This window comes from Dama dama, chromosome 11 (assembly GCF_033118175.1).
Source record: "Dama dama isolate Ldn47 chromosome 11, ASM3311817v1, whole genome shotgun sequence".
Classification (NCBI taxonomy): Eukaryota; Metazoa; Chordata; class Mammalia; order Artiodactyla; family Cervidae; genus Dama; species Dama dama.
The window spans coordinates 41922763-41944985 of record NC_083691.1 but is presented as its reverse complement, the minus strand read 5'-3'; the positions used below and the strand labels follow the sequence as shown (position 1 = coordinate 41944985).

General features: G+C 44.5%; 1 protein-coding gene across 1 annotated transcript in view; it reads left to right on the top strand.

The window, feature by feature from the left end:
* Positions 1 to 20769, top strand: part of SLC1A4 (solute carrier family 1 member 4) — a 29760-nt gene extending 8991 nt beyond the window's left edge. The window contains exons 2-8 of the mRNA XM_061155185.1: positions 4056 to 4098; positions 6052 to 6114; positions 8002 to 8168; positions 13749 to 13982; positions 15318 to 15512; positions 15812 to 15946; positions 17956 to 20769. Coding sequence (XP_061011168.1) covers positions 4056 to 4098; positions 6052 to 6114; positions 8002 to 8168; positions 13749 to 13982; positions 15318 to 15512; positions 15812 to 15946; positions 17956 to 18184 — 1066 coding nt within the window. The 3' untranslated portion in view covers positions 18185 to 20769. The remainder of the gene's footprint in view (positions 1 to 4055; positions 4099 to 6051; positions 6115 to 8001; positions 8169 to 13748; positions 13983 to 15317; positions 15513 to 15811; positions 15947 to 17955) is intronic.
* The last annotated feature ends 1454 nt before the right edge of the window (positions 20770 to 22223 follow it).

The following is a 22223-nucleotide window of genomic DNA, read 5'->3' as shown; positions in this document are numbered from 1 at the left end:
CCATGATCCTTCTCAGCAGTTCCCACACTTCATCCCTGGCCCCGGGCAGCTTTGGATAGAAAGTTTTGCTTTCTATCACTATGGATTAGTTTTGCTTTTTCTAGAGTTTCATGCCAATGGAATCACTCAGTATGTACTTTTCTTTGTCTGGCTTCTTTTGCTCAGCACAGTGTTGCTGGGATTCTCTATGTTGTGTATATTAGTGATTGATTCCTTTTTATTTTCAAGTGGAATTCCTTTGTATGGATTTATCGTAATGCTGTTTGTCCATTCATCAGTGGACATTTCCCTTTCGAACAATTATGAATAACGCTGTTATTCATATAGCTCATGTCTAGGAGTAGAAATGCTGGGCCATATGGTAAGTGTATGTTTAACTTCATAAGAAACTGCCAGAACACATCATGTTCTTCTTAGGAATTTGATTCTTTTGGCTGGAGTTGCCGTTTTGACACTAGTGTTGAATGTACCCCTCTATTCCCATTGGATTTTGTAGACTATCTGAAAACAGATTGGTCTAGAAGTTGTGGGTTAGGATCCATTCTGGGTCAGGCAGTATTGGGTTACTGCTTTTGCTAAAGACACCAGGCTGGCCAGATAGTAGTGTTTGAACAAGTGGTCTGTGACCCTTGGAAGAGAGTGTGTTTCAAGGCTATGGGAGAGGCTGTGCTTGCCCCAAGTGAGGATACAGCTCATTTCTGAAGGATGTGAAGTATTTGTGGGGGAAATCATCCCCCATGGAGAAGATAGAGGGCTTCTATCCCAGCTCTCTCCTTAACTTCTCTGTCCTTTTAGGGAGAGAAGCAGGTGACCAGTTCAGTCTGAGAACTACTGTGGTGGATGTAGAATGGACGAAACCTTGGCTCAGGGCTTGTTTTTGCTTCTAACTAGTATAGCAAATGGAAATGAAATACCAAACAAGACTGAGAAAGGTGCTTTGTAATGGAAATCATAGGCAAAAGTAAGTTACTTTTCATCTATACATTAACAAATAAAGCAATACCAATGCCTAGTCTGTTTCTGCTGCTGCTGCTAAATTGCTTCAGTTGTGTCTGACCCTGCACGACCCCAGAGATGGCAGCCCACCAGGCTCCCCCGTCCCTGGGATTCTCCAGGCAAGAACACTGGAGTGGGTTGCCATTTCCTTCTCCAATTTAAAATAAATAATGCTTGTAATAGGAATCAAATTTCAGATCACCATTTTGCAATGGTTAATTCAACAGATCACATTTTGTCTGTTTAAATACAGCCATGTACTTTCGGGTATTCTTTTTGTTTGGAGGGGGGTCCTCTTGTTTTGTTCTATTTTATTTTTCATTTATTTTTATTAGTTGGAGGCTAATTACTTTACAATATTGTAGTGGTTTTTGTATTCTTTAAGTATGTTGAAAGCAATTCAGGTTTCATAGACAAGCAAGTGAGGAAATGCTGAGTTGCCGTCTCTAGCTGTTGGCTGTCTTTTGGAAGCCTGAGTGTTCTAACAAAGTCATTTTTGTGTCTCATTAACCCTGTTGGTGGGTGTATTATCTCTTGTATAACAAGTTACCACCATTTAACAGCTTAAAAAAGTCACACATTTATTATCCCACAGAATCTGTAGTGTCAGGATTGGCTTAGCTTGGTTTTCTGCTTCAGAGTCTCTTACAAGGCTGCAATCAAAGTGTCGGCCACAGCCGGGGTTTCTTCTGAAGGCTAAACTGAGGAAGGATTCCCCTCTGAGGACACATGGTTGTTGGCAGAATTCAGTTCCCTGAGGTTCACACTGGGAGCCTCTGTTCCTAGCTGGCTGTTGGCCAGAGACCGTCCTCTGTGTCTTATCATATGGGTCTTTCTAACATGGTGGCTTGTTTCATCAATATGCAAGCCCAGAAAGCAATAAAGACTGTCTTCTAGCAAGATAGAATCCACAAGTTTATGTAACCATATCACAAGAGTGATGTCCCATTACCCTCACTGTATTTTGTTTGTGCTCATATTCATGCTAAGTTACTTCATTTGTGTCCAACTCTTTGCGACCCATGGACTGTAGCCCACCAGATTCCTCGGTCCATGGGATTCTCCAGGCAAGAATACTGGAGAGGGCTGCTATGCAGCGTATTCCTCCAGGGGATCTTCCCAATGCAAGGAATGAACCCACAACTCTTGCGTCTCCTGCATTTACAGGCGGGGTCTTTACTACTAGTGCCATTCTACTGACTAGAAGCAAGTCATAGCCCCCACCTCCACACCCCACCATGACACACACACACACACACACACACACACACACACACACACACACACACACACAAGGGAGGGTATTACACAAAGATGTGACTACCAGGAGGCCTGTTAGACTCTGCTTGCCAAGCTGGGCTGCAGTCAGACCTGCTGACCTCTGAAACTGAATACATGCAAATAGTTGCCTAGAGATTCTAACACTGTGAATTACTCATCCATAGAAGTAAGAATTAATGGATGTTTGGCACAGATTGTAGAGGATGAGCTTTTACTCTCCAGACTTACTATAGGAAGTCAGTAGAAAAATGGATTGTCAGTGGGATTTTCATCTATCACAACTCAGTTCTCAGTTCAGTTGCTCAGTCGTGTCCAACTCTTTGCGACCCCATGAACTGCAGCACGCTGGGCCTTCATGTCCGTCACCAACTCCCGGAGTTCACCCAAACCATGTCCATCCAGTCGGTGATGCCATCCAACCGTCTCATCCTCTGTCATCCCCTTCTCCTCCTGCCCTCAATCTTTCCCAGCATCAGGGTCTTTTCAAATGAGTCAGCTCTTCACATCAGGTGGCCAAAGTATTGATGTTTCAGCTTCAACATCAGTCTAGCATCTGTACAAAATCTGACCCAAAGGAGGCTCAATAAAAACTATTTGCCTGCCAAGGTTTTGGTTTCAAAATCTAGTGTAACTGGATCAGTTCTATTGGTCTCCTTTTATAACGAAATTCTATAATTTCCTTCATCCTGAAATGAAATCTATAAATAGAATTTACCCTACACATAATCTCAAACATCAATATGACCTAACTGTAATATAAAAAACATACCAGATTGGTGGTTGCCAGAGGTGATGGTGGAGGGTGGGATAAATAGGTAGAAGGGATTATTACATATTTCTAAAAATAGAAATTTAAAAGTATACTGTAAAGTTTTTAAATGTTAAATACCGAAGGAGAGTAATTCATAGTAAAAATAATGTATTTCAATATGTGAATGCTCTAAAACAAAATGGGTAGGTGCTTGCTTCTGAGTTTAGAGTCACCATTAATGAGAGAGCTTTAAATTCAGACTGATACTCAGTTACTAGCATGTGTGATTAAGGGCCCAGATCCTATTATTTTTCATTAGTGATGTGATTTCCCAGAAAGTGAATGATTCTTGAAAATATTCTGAACAAAGCAAAACAAAAAAATCATCCCACCTTTTACACAGGAGTTTCAGTCCTAGAAAATTCAGTGTATATTCAAACTGCACAAAAAATACCTTGCTTTGAAGTTAGTTTTTAAGCTCAAATGATTTATAAATAAGATTTTCCTCTATAGTTTCGTGTCATACAGGACATTGGGAAGTATGAGGGCCTTGAAACCATTACACAGGACTTTGCCACACTTAGCAGAACAAATAGCAGGGACCTGGCACTTCTGCCCAAACACACTCCCCCAGTTCCAGGAATGCCCCCCAGTTATCATAACAACAAAGCATTCCCTTGGATTTCACAAGTTGGCAGCGCCACTTCCCACTGAGAACCACTGCCCTAGGGCCTAGCCACTAGGGGAAAGGAAAGTGATGCAGTTATTCTGGTTTGCTTGGACACAGCTAAATATCAAGGGTACCACGAGGGAGATGAGGCTAGAGATCAGTGCTTCAGAGTCTCTATTGTGACCCTTTAGCCAAGGCACGGTTGAGTGCTTGGATCAAGCAGAAGATGGCAATAACTGCAGGACGTGGGGAGAGAGGGAACCCTGTGTGTTAGGCTGTCAGGTGTGAGCATCTTAAAGTGAACATGTTGAATGACACATTTTAAGGATACTGACAAAGTGCTTTCTTTTCCAACAGAAACCTGTTTCCTTCAAATCTTGTGGTTGCAGCTTTCCGGACGGTAAGCTTGATGCTTTGCTAAAAATAGGAAACTTTGGGTGTTATATGTTTGTAGCATATAAATTACTGCTATAGAGTTAGGTAAGGTGGAACAAGGAGGGTTGTATGCACTTAGTATCATTGGCCTAAATTTTTATAGATGGGCCCCTGGAGTGAAAACAAACAAAACAGCAAGAAACCAAAAAATTGTCAAAAATATCCCAGCATCTTTTCACATCACCTAGTACCCTCAAATCACATTTTATGGAGCTCTGAAATATTTTAGAATTTTAATTTTTTTTTATCTTTTCAAGTTTTTTGGCCGCATTGCACAGCCTGTGGGATCTTAGTTCCCAGACCAGGGATTGAACCTGGGCCATGGCAGTGGAAGTGCTAAATCCTAGCCACTAGACTGCCAGGGGAATGCCCTAGAATTTTTTTTAAAAATGCATTTTTATCTTTTTTTTTCTGATTATAACTATAATATATGCTCCTTCGAAAAAAAATTAAAGTGCAAAAGAATAGAAGGAAATAAAAATCACCCATAATCACTACCTAGAGCTACCCATTAACATTTTGTTATACATCTTTCTCGTATGTTTTTTCTATACGTGTGCATGTGCACCTGCACACAAACACACAGGCACACAAGATTTTAAAATAATTATACTACATACATTGTTATTATGTATACACATATTGTTCAGTAACGAGCTCTTACTGTGAACATTTTCTCATGTTGGTAAATATCCTTCTGCATGAGTTATTGGCTGTGGTATGAACATGTCATAATTTTACTCAATCAGTCCCGTGTGGATGGCTCTTTCTAGTTTTCCCCTAACTTTAGCAATCCTGAATGTAATGTTCCTACAGCCAAGCTTTACACAGAGAAGGAATATAAAGGTCTAGATTAGCTGGACTAAACTGATTGCCTTTTTCACACACTGTCTTTTCAGTTTCCACTCAGTCTTGCTCTTTAAAAAAACAAACCAAAAAACCCTGGGTATAAATAGAACTGTGGCTTGTATGCATAATGTGAGATAGGAGGTAAGAGAAAAATGAAAAGTGTCGTGGCTTTCAGTGCCTGCCACGGAAGGTGTGGGGTGGCTTTGTATCCCCTGCCACCCCTAATCACAGGACAGCTGATCATCTCTACCTGTCTGAAAGCTTGATAAGTCAAAGCTGAGAGAGACCAGAGCTCTTTAAAGGCAGGTTCAAAGCAGAGGCCTCTGGGTCTGAACTGCCTAATGGGCCCCTTTTTAACAGTTCAAAAGCCTCGTGTCCTTAGAAGGGTGAGGAAGGGTGTCATATAACAGAGTCTCCTAAACGTTAGTGCACACTGCTGCAGGGAGACACCTGTGTGTGTCAGGCAGAAGTGTGTGAAGTCAACCACAGGACGAGAGTTTGAAAGATAGTTCCCCTCTGGTGAGTAGGTCTCCCAGAAGACTCAGCCAAAAAAACACCATCTTGTCCCCCATCCTTTGTTTTGAGCAGTGGAGGGCTGAAGGCATATTAGAAACAGATGCTGAAAAGCAGTCAAGCTCGAGTAAGTTTTGGAACAGAGTGGAGCATAAATAAATGAATGAGAATAAAATGACACATCCAAAAAATGAACTTTACTATTATGGAATGAATACCAAGTTTCTCCAAATAATATGAATTCTCAGCCATTTAAGATATCAGCTTGAAACTGTACAGACCTTCTCCAAACTGGGGTCTGGGGACCGAGGAAATTCTCTCCATTCCCTTGGGTTCCTAAATAATCAGCGGTCTCCTAGAGTGCATGTTGCCCTGGGCTTAAGTGACTTTGGTACAGTGCTCAGAGGCCCTTGTCCGGCCAAGCCAGTGAGGAATGCCAGCAGACCTGGAGGGAAGAACGACCAAGTAGCAAGAGGCCCAGCAGTCCTCTGGATTCCTCTTGGGAAAGGTCTTCAGCTGTGAACTGACGGGGTTTTCTCTTTTCTCTCGCTCACAGTATGCAACTGACTACAGAGAGGTGACCCACAACACGAGCGCTGGAAACATGACCATTGAAAAAGTAAGGGTTTTTGTGAGATCACTTACGACAAATCCTATAACACAAATAATGCTTCTGAACTCAAGGAGCATACATGATGCTTATCTTTTTCTCAGCAGGGCTGAAGACTGGGATTTGAATTGCACAGTTTAGGTTTCTCTTTGGGCCGTTTACCATCTTTAGGATGTCCATTTCATTGAATTGAAACTAATGTCCCTTTTCTTAAAAAAAAATTGTGTAACATCCCTTCTGTTTTTCTGAAATATAAATAACAGGTGATTTAACCTACCCTTGCACATAGAATTTGTCTTAGGGGTTTAACTCACTATAACCATTATTCATTCACAAATATTTTTTTGAGTACCTGTTTTTTCTTTTGTTGTTGTTGTGTGTGTGTGTGTGTGTGTGTGTGTGTGTGTTTTATTTGGACACACCACAAGGCATGTGGGAATCTTAGTTCCCTGACCAGGGATTGAACTTGAGTCCCTTGCAGCTGAAGCACAGAGTAACCGCTAGAACACCAGGGAAGTCCCTTGAGTACCTGTTGTTTACCAGACACTGAGCTAAGTCCTAGCCTTCATGCTGGAGCTGAAAGGGACAAGGGACCTCAAGGATTATTTAGCCCAGCCGTGAAGCTACCACAGGAAGAAGGAGGAACTTTGCCCTTCCCCCATCCCCCGTACACCTCTCCAGGGCTAAGTGGCTCTGAGTTCTCCCAGCCTGTCTTTGATTGAAGGGAAAAGTTCTACCTTTTTTTTTTAAAAGTTGAAAGCTAATAGTTTAGTCCCTTTCACTTCATCTTGCAGATGAAACATCTGAAGCTCAGAGAAGTTATTTTAATATCAGCCAGTACTAAGCTCAGACTAGAATGATGGTAAAAATGCTCTTTCAGTTTTTGCCACGCTGACATGTTTCCTATTCAGAATTTCATAATGTGTTGTGATGGAATAAAATGTTTGTCTAACATATATGCTTACAGTAGTGAGACTCAGTACTGATGGAAAAAAAAATAAAGAACACATTATATTTATACATTTTAAGTCGGTGATTTAGAAAGAATGTCCTGAAAATATCCATGTTGATTCTGAACATCATTTTTGGAATTTGTCAGTGAGGAGACTATGGTAAGAACCTAGCAACAAAGAATTAGTAGGCAAAGTTAGAATCACTGACTTCTTTTTTTTTTTTTTTTTTTGGCCACACCCTTGAGGCTTATGGGATCTTAGTTCCCTGACCAGGGGTTGAACTGGGGCATACAGCAGTGAAAGCACTGAATCCTAATCACTAGACCATCAGGGAATTCCCTACAATCATTGACTCTTGATCTGAAGGACCGTTTCACCAATCAGCTTGTCTTTTAAAGTGAAGTGAAGTGAAAGTCGCTCAGTCATGTCCGACTCTTTGTGACCCCGTGGACTATACAGTCCATGGGATTCTCTAGGCCAGAATACTGGGATGGGTAGCCTTTCCCTTCTCTAGAGGATCTTCCCAACCCAGGGATTGAACCCAGATCTCCCACACTGCAGGCAGATTCTTTACCAACTGAGCCACAAGGGAAGCCCTGTATTTTAAAAGCAACCCTTTGAAATGATTGTCCAGCCTCTAGCTGAGCACATCCAGTGAGGAGAGATTCAGTACTTTCTGTTTCAACCTGTGCCCATTTCCAAAGCTTTCACAGTTAACAAGTAGGTGAAAATCCTGTTTGTTGACTTTCCAAATCCTGAGACTCCATCTCCCCTTGAGTTTCCGGCCCCTTGATCTGTGAAATCACTGAGTGTTAAAGGAAATATGAGCCTTTCCTCTTTCTGGGCACGCTATTGCAGTCTAACGGAGACCTGAGCAAATGCATTCTTTAGTCTTCACTCATCTGTTGTAAACTTAGACCCTGTGTCCCCTCTGATCCTACAGATCCCCATTGGCACCGAAATTGAAGGGATGAACATTTTAGGATTGGTCCTTTTTGCCCTGGTATTAGGAGTGGCCCTGAAGAAACTCGGCTCTGAAGGAGAAGAGCTCATTCGTTTTTTCAATGCCTTCAATGAGGCGACCATGGTGCTGGTGTCATGGATTATGTGGTGAGTGTCACCCTACTACCCACCCTCTCTCTCATTTCTCCTGCTATCCAGAAAAGAACCCCACTTAGCTGTTCTAGGTCACCCCTGTGGGGCCACATGGCCCAGTGCTGTCTGTGGATGATGTACCACAACCAGTCTTGGCACAAGGGTTGAAGGATCTCAGAGAAATAGGCATGCACCATGGTTAATAGTCACTTCCTCGTCACCTACAGTGACCCCTGGGGTTCTATCATTGATGATTTATCGATGAGTCTCATCATTATTCTTGCCACATCTTGTGGGGCAATGAATTCCATATAAAATAAGGCTTATTTCTCTTTAAAGAATAGATTAAAGCTTCAGAAGGGCCCCTTACTATAGTACTTTACAACATGGAGAACAAATCCATCTTTACCCCGTACGTACAGGTAAACTTGGAATGGTCTTTACATGAATGTCTATTTATATAATAGCAATGAAAGTGTACTTGTTTAATAAAAACCACCAGATTGATTTCTGGCTAACAAGAAAAAATTTGACAAGATCTCTCAAAGTAACTTCTCAGAAATCATACCAATTCCAATGCCAATGCTTCAGTAAGCTTTATCCTGCTGTTTTACTGAAGCCAGACTGTGTGTTTTAGTTTCTACCCACTCGTTGTTGAGAAACTAGTTTATCTTTTCATACACAAAACTTGTTCCTTATTGTCAACCCTTAAATATCCTAGGATGTCTCTCTCTCAGATGGCACTGGGATGGCAGCTGGACTGATTTTAAGAGAGAAGCCTGGAATTTGGTAGGAAAGCTTGAGATTGGTTGGGAAGCCAAGTTCAGAGCCTCCACTAGTAGTATTTATCCTGCTTAACCAAGTTTTCTTGCTCAAACTCCAGAGTCTGAGTCTGCATCAGAAACATGACACTTCATATGACTGCTGCTGTTCTGGGGAGAAAAATATTTCCAGAAAGGAAAAAGTGTTTTCATCCTGTCAGATTCTTTCCCTGGCTTATTTTTTTTTTTGGTCTGAAATCCTCCCAAACGTTGGATTAAAGAAAACTGTGCAAGAAAGTGATGTTCCTATGTGAAGACATTTGTTTTCAGTCTGAAACCAATTTACAGTCATTCCTTCAATGTGACGTGTTAGTTACAGAGGCAGACATTTGGAAAGGCAGACCCGGCTGAGTGTCTTAACTGCAGTGGGATATCTGTTGCCCAGAAAGTGCATCCCACCCAGAACTGGGGTTTAGGATGCCTTAACTAGTTAAAGGGCCTTCCCTAGTGGTTCAGTGGTAAAGAATCTGCCTGCGATGCAGGAGACACAGGTTCAATCCCTGGGTCAGGAAGGTCCCCTGGAGGAGGCCATAGCAACCCATTTCAATATTTTTGCCTGGAGAATTCCATGGACAGAGGAGCTTGGCAGGCTACAGTCCATGGGATCCCAAAAGAGTCTGACATGACTTATTAACTAGAACACATACAAGTACACACACACAACTGGTTAAAGTATCTCCCCCAGGTGTGGGAGGGATCTTCAGTAGTAGCTCTTTCTTTCCTTCACTAATTACCTACTATAGTATCAGGCACCTGCCTAGCCTGTACTGTTCATAGAAATAATTTCTCAGTAGATGGTCAGCAAACCTTGCAGGCCATATGGTCTCTGTCATAACTGCCAATGATGCCATCACAGGACAAAAACAGTCATAGACAATTTATAAATGAATGAACTTGGCTGTATTCCAGTAAAACTCATGGTGCCAACCCATGCATTAAACTGTCCAGGGAGGAAGGAGGGAAGGGAGTCCTCTGAGAGTATTAGAAGAAAATACAGGGGTAGAGAAAGTCCTCCGACACAAAATACAGAAAGGAAAAGCCACAAAAAGCTGCTAAATTTGATTCCACCAGAACATAAAAATGTTTGCATACAAAGGATACCTTGGATGAAGTTATAAGACAAGACACCTATTGAAAAAAAGTGATATATATTTACATATAGTCTCTATACACACACACACACACACACACACACACACACACACTCAAAGCATTGGGATTGAAAGGACTGGTACAAGTTCACAAAATGTTAATCTTTCTGTAGTGAAATTAATAGAGAACTTGAGAGTAAGTGTTAAAAATCTTTTATAGCAGTTTCATATACTTCATCATCCAAGCCATGATCATTGTTCTATTTTGTGTGTGTGTGTGTGTGTGTCTTTTCTAAGAATACTGGTCCATGACCAACTAGGTAGAAATGAACCAGTCTTTCACCAAAGATAGTTTGAGAAGAACTAATATAAAGAGCCCTGACTACTGAAAAAGAAAAAAAAGACTGAATAAACTCTTAGAAAATGAACAAAGGAAATGAGCAGGCAATGCATAGAAGAGGAAACCTGAATGACAATAAACATTTTAAGGGATGGCCAACTCATTAGAAATCAGGGAAATGAAAAGCTTGGTTCTATCAGGCACTGATAAGAGTGAAGTTAAGATTTCTCAACAGCAGCATTATTTTTTTTTTCCTTTGGAATTTCAGGAATTTTTATTTTCATTTTTCTGCATTTCCCACTTTCAACAATAAAGACCTATTTCTTTTTTATTGAGATATAGTTGATTTAGGGCTTCCCTGGTGGCTCAACTGGTAAAGAATCCATCTGCAATGCAAGAGACCTGGGTTTGATCCCTGGGTTGGGAAGATCCCCTGGAGAAGGAAACAGCTACCCACTCCAGTATTCTGGTCTGAAAAGTAGTCCATGGGGTTGCAAAGAGTTGGGCACGACTGAGTGACTTTCACTTAATCACTAATAGTTGATTTATGATGTTACATTAGTTTCGGGTATACAGCATGGTGATTCAAAGTCTTTATAGATTATATTCCATTTATGGTGACTATAAAGTACTGGCTATCTTTCCAGTGTTTTGGCTATTGTGCTGTACAATGTACCCTTTATTAGCAGCACTGTTGACATTCTTTGTTGCTGGCGGTTGTCCTGTGCACCATAGTATATTTTGCCATATCCTTGGCCTCTAGCCCTTAGATGCCAGTAGCACCCCTGCCAAAGCTGTGACAACCAAAACTGTCTCCAAATATTACTTTATGTCCCCTGGGGACAAAATCATCATTGGATGAGAACCAGTGGTGCAGGGAAAGGATTATTCTCCTAGAAGCCATTGGGAAGATGAATTAGAACAGCCCACATTGGAGAACAATTTGTCAGGATCTACTAAACTTTAAAACACCCCCCATGACTCAGTAGCCCCACTTCATGGTGTCTCTACCTGGAGAATATAGGCATGTGGGCACAAAGAGGCCTGTTGGCAGTGTTCTGTGTGGTGATGAAAACCTGGGAATAATGCAAATGCTCATCAGCAGGGCAATGCAAATAATCTATAGTGTAGTTCTGAGGATGCTATTTTTAAAGAATGAGATAAAGGTGGAATCAACCCAAATGTCCATTGACAAATTGAATGGATAAGGAAAATGTGGGATATGCATACAATGGAATATTATTCAGCTTTAAGAAGGAATGACATTCTGCAAAGTGCTGCAATATAGAGGAACCTTAAAGTCATGAATGGGTTGCCATGCTCTCCTTCAGGGGATCTTTCTGACCCAGGGATCAAACCCGGGGCTCCTGCGTTGCAGGCTAATTCTTTACTGTCTGAGCCACCAGGGAAACCGCAAGTGAAATAAGCCAGACACAGAGAAGCTAAAATTGTATTATTCCATTTATGAGGGTACCTTGAATAGTCAAGATCATAGAGACTGAAAGTAGAACAGTGGTCTCTGAAAGCAGCAGTGAGGGGAACATGGGGTTATTGTTTATTAAATACAGAGTTTCTGTTTGTGATGATGAGAAAGTTCTGGAGATGGACAGTGGTGGTATTTGCACAATACTTTGAATATACTTAATGTCACCAAACTGTACACTTAAAATGGTTAATATGGTCAGTTTTATGTTATGCATACTTTACCATGATAAAAAAAAAAAAGACCAGAATGAGGTAGATGTCTATGTATTGGTATGAAAAGTTCTCAAAGACATAATAGGGAGTTTAAAAAAAACATGCAGATTTAAACACATGTATCTAAAAGAATAGGAAGTGGGACTGGTTACCAGAGGAGGGGGCTGGCTTGAGGACAGGGTGTAAAGATTTTGGTCTTAGCTATCATGTTTTAATTTTTTGAAAGGAGAATGTATTTGTGTATTACTATAGCATTTAAAAATAATAATACTTCTTATAATACCTCTGGGAAGAAGTCTCAAGAAACCAGTGACACTGGCTGTCTCTCCTTGAAAGGAAACCTGGTACTTGGGAGGACAGAAGTGGCAGGTAGATCACATCCTGTTGTACCCTTTGAAATTTTAACTGTGTGACATTATTATCTATATAATTAAAATGTATAAATAAAGTCAATAGTTATAAAATTCATCTTCAGCTCAGTCCAGTCGCTCAGTCATGTCCAACTCTGCGACCCCGTGGACTGCAGCATGCCAGGATTCCCTGTCCATCATTAACTCCCAGAGCTTACTCAAACTCATGTCCAACAAGTCAGTGATGCCATCCAACCATCTCATCCTCTGTTGTCCCCTTCTCCTCCTGCCTTCAGTCTTTCCCAGCATCAGGGAGTCAGTTCAATGAGCCAGTTCAAACCAGTCAGTCCAATGAGTCAGTTCTTCACATCAGGTGGTCAAAGTATTGGAGCTTCAGCATCAGTCCCTCCAATGAATGTTCAGGACTGATTTCCTTCAGGATTGACTGGTTTGATATCCTTGTAGTCCAAGGAGCTCTCAAGAGTCTTCTCCAATACCACAGTTCAAAAGCACCAATTCTTTGGTGATCAGCCTTCTTTATGGTCCAGCTCTCACATCCATACATGACTACTGGAAAAACCATAGCTTTGACTAGATGGACCTTTGTCAGCAATGTTTCTGCTTTTTAATACTTTTAAAATTCATCCTCAGTTAAGCTCAAAACAACAGACTTTTGTCCTTTGTAGCTCCCATAGTTCATTTCCTCCCTTCCTTCCTCCCACCCAGCCATCAAAAAAAATCTTCACGCTCCAAGAGTGTTCCCAGAAGGTCATTGTTAGTGACTTTTTCCCACGGAATCATGTTTTCCAATCCACAGAGATTTTGAAACTTCACAAAAGTCCCAGCTTTGGCTCAATTCTGTATCACAATAATTCTACAAAATTTAATAGGTGTTAGTCTTTTGTGTTTCTGAGTTCTCAGAGCAAGCCTGAGCAAAGCTGAAAGTCAAGCCCACAGTTGCAGAGGCTTTAATCTCAAAGAATTCCTCCCACTTGGGAGCCCACGTGGTTGGTAGCATCAAGCTGTTAAGAACATACAATATCCAAGGGGAAAGAAGTCTGGGTCCTCGTCCTAACTGCACACCCACGATGAGTGATCGTGTTAATTTTACTCAGTTTCATGGCCTGTAAAATAGGCACAGCATACCCCCATCCTTTTCTATTTCTCAGGGTCATCCCAGGAGAGATGAAGACCACCTAGTTGAGAGTCCACAAATCCCATGTCAGGAAGGGCCTACATCTCTCAGCCCCAACATCCTCACCCTTGCTTACCTGTGCCCTGTGCTCACATCCTAGGTACGTACCTGTGGGCATCATGTTCCTGGTTGGAAGCAAGATTGTCGAAATGAAGGACATCATCATGCTGGTGACCAGCCTGGGGAAATACATCTTCACGTCTATATTGGGCCATTTTATTCACGGAGGAATTGTTCTGCCACTTATTTATTTTGTCTTCACGAGAAAAAACCCATTTAGGTTCCTCCTGGGCCTCCTCACACCGTTTGCAACAGCGTTTGCCACCTGCTCCAGGTGAGTGGTTTTCAGGTGCCCTTGGCTGCCCTTGAGCTTGGAACCAGAGGAGCCCGTGGTGGATGCACAACTAGCATTTTGACAAATTTTAATTTCTTGAAAACTCTAAATTGGTTTCATCTGATTTTTTTGCACTGCCAGCCCTATAGCTCTTAGGGAAGTAGATTTTTAGGATTGCCAGAATGAGAGATTGCCTCATTCCCTTCTCCTTCTTTCTTCTTAGAGGTCAGTTAGATCATAATTTTACCCACCTGGGGGTCCTCACCCTAACTAGACCTCAGCCTGAGTGAAAGGAGACAACCACTTGACTCAAAACGCATTGCAGGAAAGTTTCTAGAATGATACCTGCTCAGTTGTCCCTTTGGATGGGTGAATTAGGAAATAAGAGCAAGGCATAAGGCATCCTGGTGAGGGGTGTGTGCTCAGCTCTCTAGCAGTCCACAATATTGTGGGATCTAATTTAGCACAAAAGATGGACCTTGTCATGGCTGATATTCTTCCAGAAAAACAATGGGCTTTCCAAATACAAAGAAAACTTTCAAAGGATGGCGGCACATCGTTTGATTCACACATTTAGTTTTTGCCCCTCTACTGCATGTATCCCACCATCCTGCCCTGTAGTGTCTATGACAGGGTTGTGGTGTGGGAGGAATGAAGAAGGTAGGTTTCTCCGGCTTTGGCAGAAACCAGCCTATTTCAGCTATGCCAGCCACACGCTGCAGAGTCTGCAGAACCCACTGGAGGGAGCGGGTCCTATTCTTCATTATCTTGGGATGCAGTTCCTCTTTCCAAACTTTCAGAGCCATTTTTTTTTTCTCTTTTTTTGGCCACACTCCCACGGTATGCGGAACTTCCCTGACCAGGGATTGAACTCACATCCCCTGCAGTGGAAGCACAGAGCCTTAACCATTGGACCACCAGGGAAGTCCTGTCAGAGCCATTTCTGCTTCTTGGCCTAGAAGAAAAAACATAGTTTGCCTTTTACTTTTTGGAGGGGAACATGTTCAAGAGAGGAGAGTAAATAGTTCTTTGTTCTCTTGAGAATATTTTGCACTGTGAGACAATGTGTGGTTCTTGGGAAATCTGGAACAGGTGTATCGAGGTGAAAAATACCATAAGTCTAGAAAGCCCAGTTTTTAACACTTTGGGAAAGCAATTGACAAAACCCCATGTATGAGAGAAACTCTGCAACAATTCTGATTTTTCTTTTATTTCAAGGGGAGAGTGCCATAACCTAGGATGGTGCTAATTGTTCTGTTCCTGGGTCTGAGCTGAGTAATAGGTTAGCCTGGTCACGAAGGACTATTCTCTTATTTGGTTGTTTGCATTTCTCAGCTCGGCAACCCTTCCCTCTATGATGAAGTGCATTGAAGAAAACAATGGTGTAGACAAGAGGATCAGCCGGTTCATTCTCCCCATCGGGGCCACTGTGAACATGGATGGCGCAGCCATCTTCCAGTGCGTGGCCGCAGTGTTCATTGCCCAGCTCAACAACGTGGAGCTGAGAGCTGGACAGATTTTCACCATTCTGTAAGTTCTATATTCTTTCCTTCATGTTTAGGCCTGGTTTAAAGTTTGAGATTTTTTTTGTTGCGATTTCCTTTGAAAAACTTCATGAATCCAATCTTACCATGACTTGGGTGTCTCATTTGTAAATGAGGACAGCATGAATTCATTACTTGAAGAAAGTGGATCCTCTCTCAAGGGTGCAGCCCACAGACTAGGGTTGTGTGGTTTTCAGTTCCAAGCCATGGCTGCCATGTTCTGCATGTCTCTGTGTCCCCTCGGTGCTCCGGGCTCATGGCTGATCCTGCTGTCCCATCCCCTAGAGTGACTGCCACGGCATCCAGTGTTGGAGCAGCAGGCGTGCCCGCTGGAGGGGTCCTCACCATCGCCATTATCCTGGAGGCCATCGGGCTGCCCACTCATGACCTCTCTCTGATCCTGGCTGTGGACTGGATTGTGTAAGTAGCAAGTCCTAAGGGCACTGAATAAAAGAAAGCCTGTTTTGAGCTCCCTAGGAGCTTGGCACTGGCCCGGGGCATGCAGAGAAACTTAAAACATGCCATTACTGAGAACTTGCTTAGAACATTCAGGAAAGTCAGAGGCCCAAGTGTCTATGGAGATTGTTGGCTGCATAGAGGTTATAACCATTGGAGCAGTGAATCTTCAGGAATGATTGTCCTTGGCCTGGAATGTCCAAGGAGTGATTTCTGTAAGGGGAGAAAAGATGAGCACTGCTAATGCAAGTGCCTGGGCTTGTGCTCAGGGGCGGAGTTAGAAAGGAGCTGTGATCTGGGTAACCATCACCAGGGCTCCTGTAAAGACACAGAACAGTTTCTAATTGCTGCTTCCTTGAGTCCCATGATACTTTTCTCAGATACAAACAATACCTGTATCATAGGGAAGGTCAGTGAGGGACTGATGTCGGACAGTAGGTAGAGCATGTGAATAAGAAATGAGCCCTGAAAAAAAAAAAAAAACAAAGAAACGAGCCCTGGAGCCTGGGTTCACATCATTTACTAGTTGTGTGATATGAACTGTCTGTGATTTAGTCTGCCAGTCTGTCAAAAGGGGATAAGAACACAGCCCTTCAGCAGAGCTGTAGTGGAGACTAAGCTAGTTAGCACATGCACATCACACGGAAGCGCGTTCAGGAAGCATTGGGGAAGATACTCCTGGCCAGGCTGGTCAGAGCCGGGTATGGATATGCTGACCACTAGAGCCTGGCCCTGGGCTGGTGGATCTGCCCATCATGGTTAAGAGTGCTGGGTTCCAACCTTATTTTTAAGACCCGGAAACTTGAAGGGACTTCTCAGAATTCCTTGAGCTCCTTGGGGGTGAAAAGTGCTTTTGGAGATGCATAGTGTTCAGACAGCACATCGGAGGGACTTAGTCCCCGTGGTATGAGTAAGAGGGACCAGGGCAGAGTGTCAGAGGCCCCGCCTCCTTCCTCACCGGCTCCCCTCCATGGGGAAGGCAGGCGTTTAAGGGGTGCTTGGTCAGGACGAGGGAGGTCTGGCACCAGGCGGGCTGTCCAAATGAGACCCCCACCACACACAACCTCTGACTCTACAACCCTCAGCTTCTCTCAGGCAAGTTCCTATTTTCCCTCCTTCTTCAGAATGAGCATGATACTTCCTCTGAGCCCCAGGGAGGGGTGCTGGTTGTTGGGCTCTGGGAAGACAAAGCTTCTGGAAAGGGCAGTGCTGTTCTCTGTGAGATGGTATTTGCCAACATCCATGGGAAGCACATGAAGGTTGCAGTTCAGTAGAGATGCAGTGTAGACATGAAACCAGGAGGGAGGTTCCCACAGGATAAAGGTGAGTGGGAGGGAAGCTGAACCCAGGACCGAATCTGCACCATCACCCCAGTTTTGTGTGGGTACTTAGTCGCTCAGTCATGTCTGACTCTGCAACCCCGTGGGCTGTAGCTTGTCAGGCTCCTCTGTCCATGGGGATTCTCCAGGCAAGAATACTGGAGTGGATTGTCATTCCCTTCTCCAGGGGATCTTCCCAACCCAGGGATCAAATCCAGGTCTTCTGCATTGCAGGCAGATTCCTTACCATCTGAGCCACCAGGGAAGCCCTCATCATCGCAGTTACTTATAACTTTTACACGATGGTGTCTCACACATGAAGCGCACACATAGGGAGATTTCTGGAAGGAAACAGATCCAGATGTCACTACTGGTTCACTCAGGGGTGCAGAGGACGAGGGGGAGTGACTTTTGTTTTTTCCTTTATACTTCTCTTCTTCCCAACTTTTCTACAATGAGTGGGTTTGTTAGTTTCATAAGAATGAAAAATATTTGGAGAAAATCAGTTTAGCGTCAAGCGGCACCGCACGCCCTTAGCTTGCTCTCCCTCAGGGTCACGTCACAGCCTCCTGGTACCTCAGCCCGCAGTGACGTCCGCCCCCTGCTGGCTCCAGGCGGCATCGACTGTAACGCCTGCCTGTTCTCCCCCTGCAGGGACCGCACCACCACCGTGGTGAACGTGGAGGGCGACGCCCTGGGTGCGGGCATCCTCCACCACCTGAATCAGAAGGCGATGAAGAGAGGGGAGCAGGAGCTGAGCGAGGTCAAAGTGGAGGCCATCCCTAACTGCAAGTCGGAGGAGGAGACATCGCCCCTGGTGACACACCCGAACCCCGCCGGCCCAGCAGCCAGCACCCCAGAGTCCAAGGAGTCGGTTCTGTGATGGGGCTGGGCTTCCAGCTCACCCACCGGGGGTGCCCACCCCATCAGTCTGGCCACCTGGCCCTGGCACCGCCCTCACTGACTTTTCGCCTCCCGAGCAATGCATTGGCCCAGCCACCGGTTTGACGGTTACTTCTCAGACATTGGGGTTCCGGACCAAGACACTTGGACATCTGACACTCGACCATGTCCAGGTCAAGTGTGCGCACCCTGGCTCTGTCTGGAAACAGACCCTCGAGCTGCCAGGGTGGGGAGTTACAGGCTCACAGAGACCTGGCAGTTAAAGCTTGGAAGATGCACATGTTATTGCATTACACCCAGGCAAGTTCAGCATTTGGATACTTCCTGGACAGACCTGGGCGGGTGGCAGTCATCTGTCACCTTGTGAGCCAGAATAATTGGAAAAATTCCCAAATTCGTATCCTTGGCTGGAATTCTCTGAGCTGGGACTCAGGTGTTAAGAGTCTCTGACTAGGCATGGCTGGCTTCTGGGTCACTGGGCTGGAGGCGCTGTGTGCCCATCAAGTTAGAAATACTCCATGGTGTTAGCACTGCTGGTGTCTCTGCTTAACGGCATTAAGTAAACAAGTACATTCTGAGGTCAAAGAAAGGAGGGGGAGTGCAGCCTGCAGGGGAAAGGGAAGCAGCCCAACGGGTAAGGACACACAGTCATACACACACACACACACGTATATTAATGTCCCCAATCTGGCCCCAGCCCTGGGAAGTTTTCTGCTTTCGTGACCTGGACCTCTGCCAACACTGTGGCATTAACCACCTCCACTCTGATTTGGCAACAGGCCACAGAGGGGCCTCCGCCTCTGGGGAGGTGTGATATGGTCATTACATTCAGGACCCTGACTGGTTTAGCAATAGATTTCAATCCTACTAGACCCTCCCTTAAAGCAAAACAAATTTTTTAAAAAAATACTACAAACCCACCCTTCACTGGGGTGAAGCCAGATGTCCTGGCTTTGGCTAATTTGGATAGGCTTGGTTTCCCTTTCCTCCAGCACATCAGAGTTTAAAATTATCAGCCAAATGGTCTACCTGATACCTACTGACTCAGGTTGAACCTTGGAGAGGGGGCTTTATAGAGAGAACCAGTGTTGCCAGGGGCAGGGAAGGAAGACCTAAAAGGCACAAGATTGCTGTTTCGCTCTAGTTGGTGTGTATGTGTGGGGTGACCTACAGCAAGTCCTGGGGCCTCACTTTACCCCATCAGTAAAATGGGGCTGATGTCACCTGCCTTTTACCTACCTCAGAGGAATCTGGTGAGGCAAACTGAGTGAATCTGTGGAAAATGACCATTTCACATCTTGGCTATTAAGTGCTAACACTTAACCCCGTACCTTCCTCACTGTTACCTAAGTGATACCTAAGTTCTCCAGGAGGCTCCTTCTCCTGGGGAGGACAGCTTTTATGAGCAGGGCTTTGTTTTTTGTGGAGGAGCAACTGTTGTCACGTCACTTGTCCTCTTGGCAGTTTCTTGTGAGCATCAAATGCAGCCTCTTCCTGTTGTCCTTCATCTTTTTGTAAATTAACCTCCCAGGCCACCTGTGGGTCCCTGGCCTCCCAGTGACTCCCAGACCCAGGCACGTTTCTGCCACCACAAGCTGGCCATTATTCAAGCTCCCAAACTTTCAGTCTTGCTCATTCCCCTGTTTTCTCTGTTGCTATCACCCAGGCCCTGCAGAAGGGGAGCACACCATTATGATGCATGTCCCATCACAGCTAGAATAGGGGGAGGGACAGAGACAGTGAAGCTCCCCTGTGTTAAGATTATGGGGCATGGGCCTGAGCAGAAGTGGTGGGGAAGAGCCAAGGGGCACAGGGAAGACCCAGCCAGTGGGCAGGCCCTGCTCCCTCTAGCCCTCTTTAAAACAAGCTAAGCCACTCCTGTGAATCAGGAGTGCAGTACATGGAAGCCTTTACCCTCTGGCTTGTTGTTGATGCCTTCTGTTTTTAAAGGAGAAATAATCATATGGCTGGATTCCAGACTGCAAGTGAACATTCATTATTTTTCAGGCTTTGCTAGATCTTATTTTTCCCTCTTCCACATCTATGTAACTATGTGTGTACACACATATGTGTAGCATGTGGGGGGTATATGTGTGTTTAGCATCTATATCTACATATGTGTTTGTGCATTTTAGCTCCAGTCCAAACAAGTTTGAATTTTTGGACAGAGGTGAATTAACTGCAAGTTGTGTGGCTTTGGCATCCTGATTTTCCTGTTTCTAAAGGTGAATTTCACAAAACATGGACAGTCTGACCCAGGGGCTGCACACACTCTCTCCAGGACCTGGCAGTGCAGTGTGGGGAGCACGTGGCCTAGGGAAGGGTGCTTCCATGTAAAACCCCTCTGATGATCGCTCCCCTCTCCCTGATTTCTCCCTGTTTTTCTGTCCGAAAGAGGAATCAGACTGGGGGTGACCCAGCTGGGGGAAAATGCCACCCTTTCATTGTCTGATGATATGTCCCCTGCTCTAACATGTCGTAATGCTGTTCATCTCTGTTTTCAATATGTGACACTTGCCTTAAAACATAGCAGTCTTCAAAATGAATACAGCATTTCTACTAGAATCCGATGTTCCTTTATTTTTTTCTTGTGTTTTGAAGTTGCATTGACTGGTGGAGTTCTTCTGGGGGATGGCCTGTGGGTGACAAATTGAAGGGTTGTTTTTCTAGCTACATTTAGCCAGCATGACCCCCGGTAGCAGGGCAGGCCACTCAGGTGGCAGAACTGCTGCAGAACCATCACTGATGTGGCTTGTGGTGGTGAGCTCCAGGCTCCTGGGCTCCTCCCACTCAACACTAGCAGGGCCCTTGAAACAGTGAGTGGTTTGGCCACATACCTCCATTAAGCCAAGCCTTGTTAGGACAAGTAGGTCGACAGATATTAATTGACCATCTAGTGTAAGCCCAGAGCTAAGCTGGAAGAATGCCCCAGTCTGTAGAATCACTGAGAAAGTCCCTGCATAAAACAGTTGCCCGTGCCTACCGTCCTCAGTAACACACCCAGAACCTTCTTTTGTATCATCTCAAGTTCAGTTGGGGCTTTCCAGGTGGTGCTAGGGGTAAAGAACCCGGCTGCCAATGCAGGAAACTTAAAAGACTTGGGTTCAATCCCTGGGTCAGGAAGATCTCCTGGAGGAGAGCATGGCTACCCGTTCCAGTGTTCTTGCCTAAAGAATCCCATAGACAGAGGAGACTGGCGGGCTATAGTCCATGGGGTTGCAAAGAGTTGGACATGACTGAAATGACTGAGCGCACATGTTCAGTGACATCGCATCCCAGCACTATTAGGAAATTTAGAAGCTTCTTACGGTAGGATTATCCCACCAGCTCCCAATGACAGCCTTAGTTTCCAGACCCTGGGCCCTCTGAAGGAAGAGAACCCTGCTCTCACCTGGAGATATCCAGCCCTCCACATAATATGGAAGCCAGTTTTACTTTCTGGGCAAGGCCCAAAGGGATGAGGAGAGCCTGCACAGATCCAGTGCCTGATGGGGCTTGTTACTAATGACATATAGATTCCCACCTTGGAATGTGGCTCCCTTGATTCTCTGGGTGGAGTATTTGGAGACTGGGGTGAGTACTCAGTGATTAAGCTTTTCGATGTCAAATCAAGAATGGCAGTTCCATAGGCCACCTCTTCCCAGGGGAGAAGAGAGGGTACTGATCTGTTGGGTCACTGAAGCCTGCACAGAGGAACATCTGGTGACACCATGAACGCATGAATGATGCAGCAAGGAGGAATATGCACTGTCTGTGTCCAGTCCCAGCTCTGCCACTTTTTGCTGTATGACCCTGGGCATGATAACATCTCTGTGCCTCAGTCTATTCATCTTTAAAATGGGATAATAATCCTGCCGGTGGCATAGGCTTGTGAAGAGTAGAGGAGTTGATACATGTAAGATGCTCAAAAGAGTGCCTGGCCCAGGAAAGTTCCTCTGTCATGCTGGCTCTCAGATCAGACACACTGGCATGAGAGCTTCCCAACCAGCCTGTGGCCCTTTGCATCTGGCCCAGTGAGT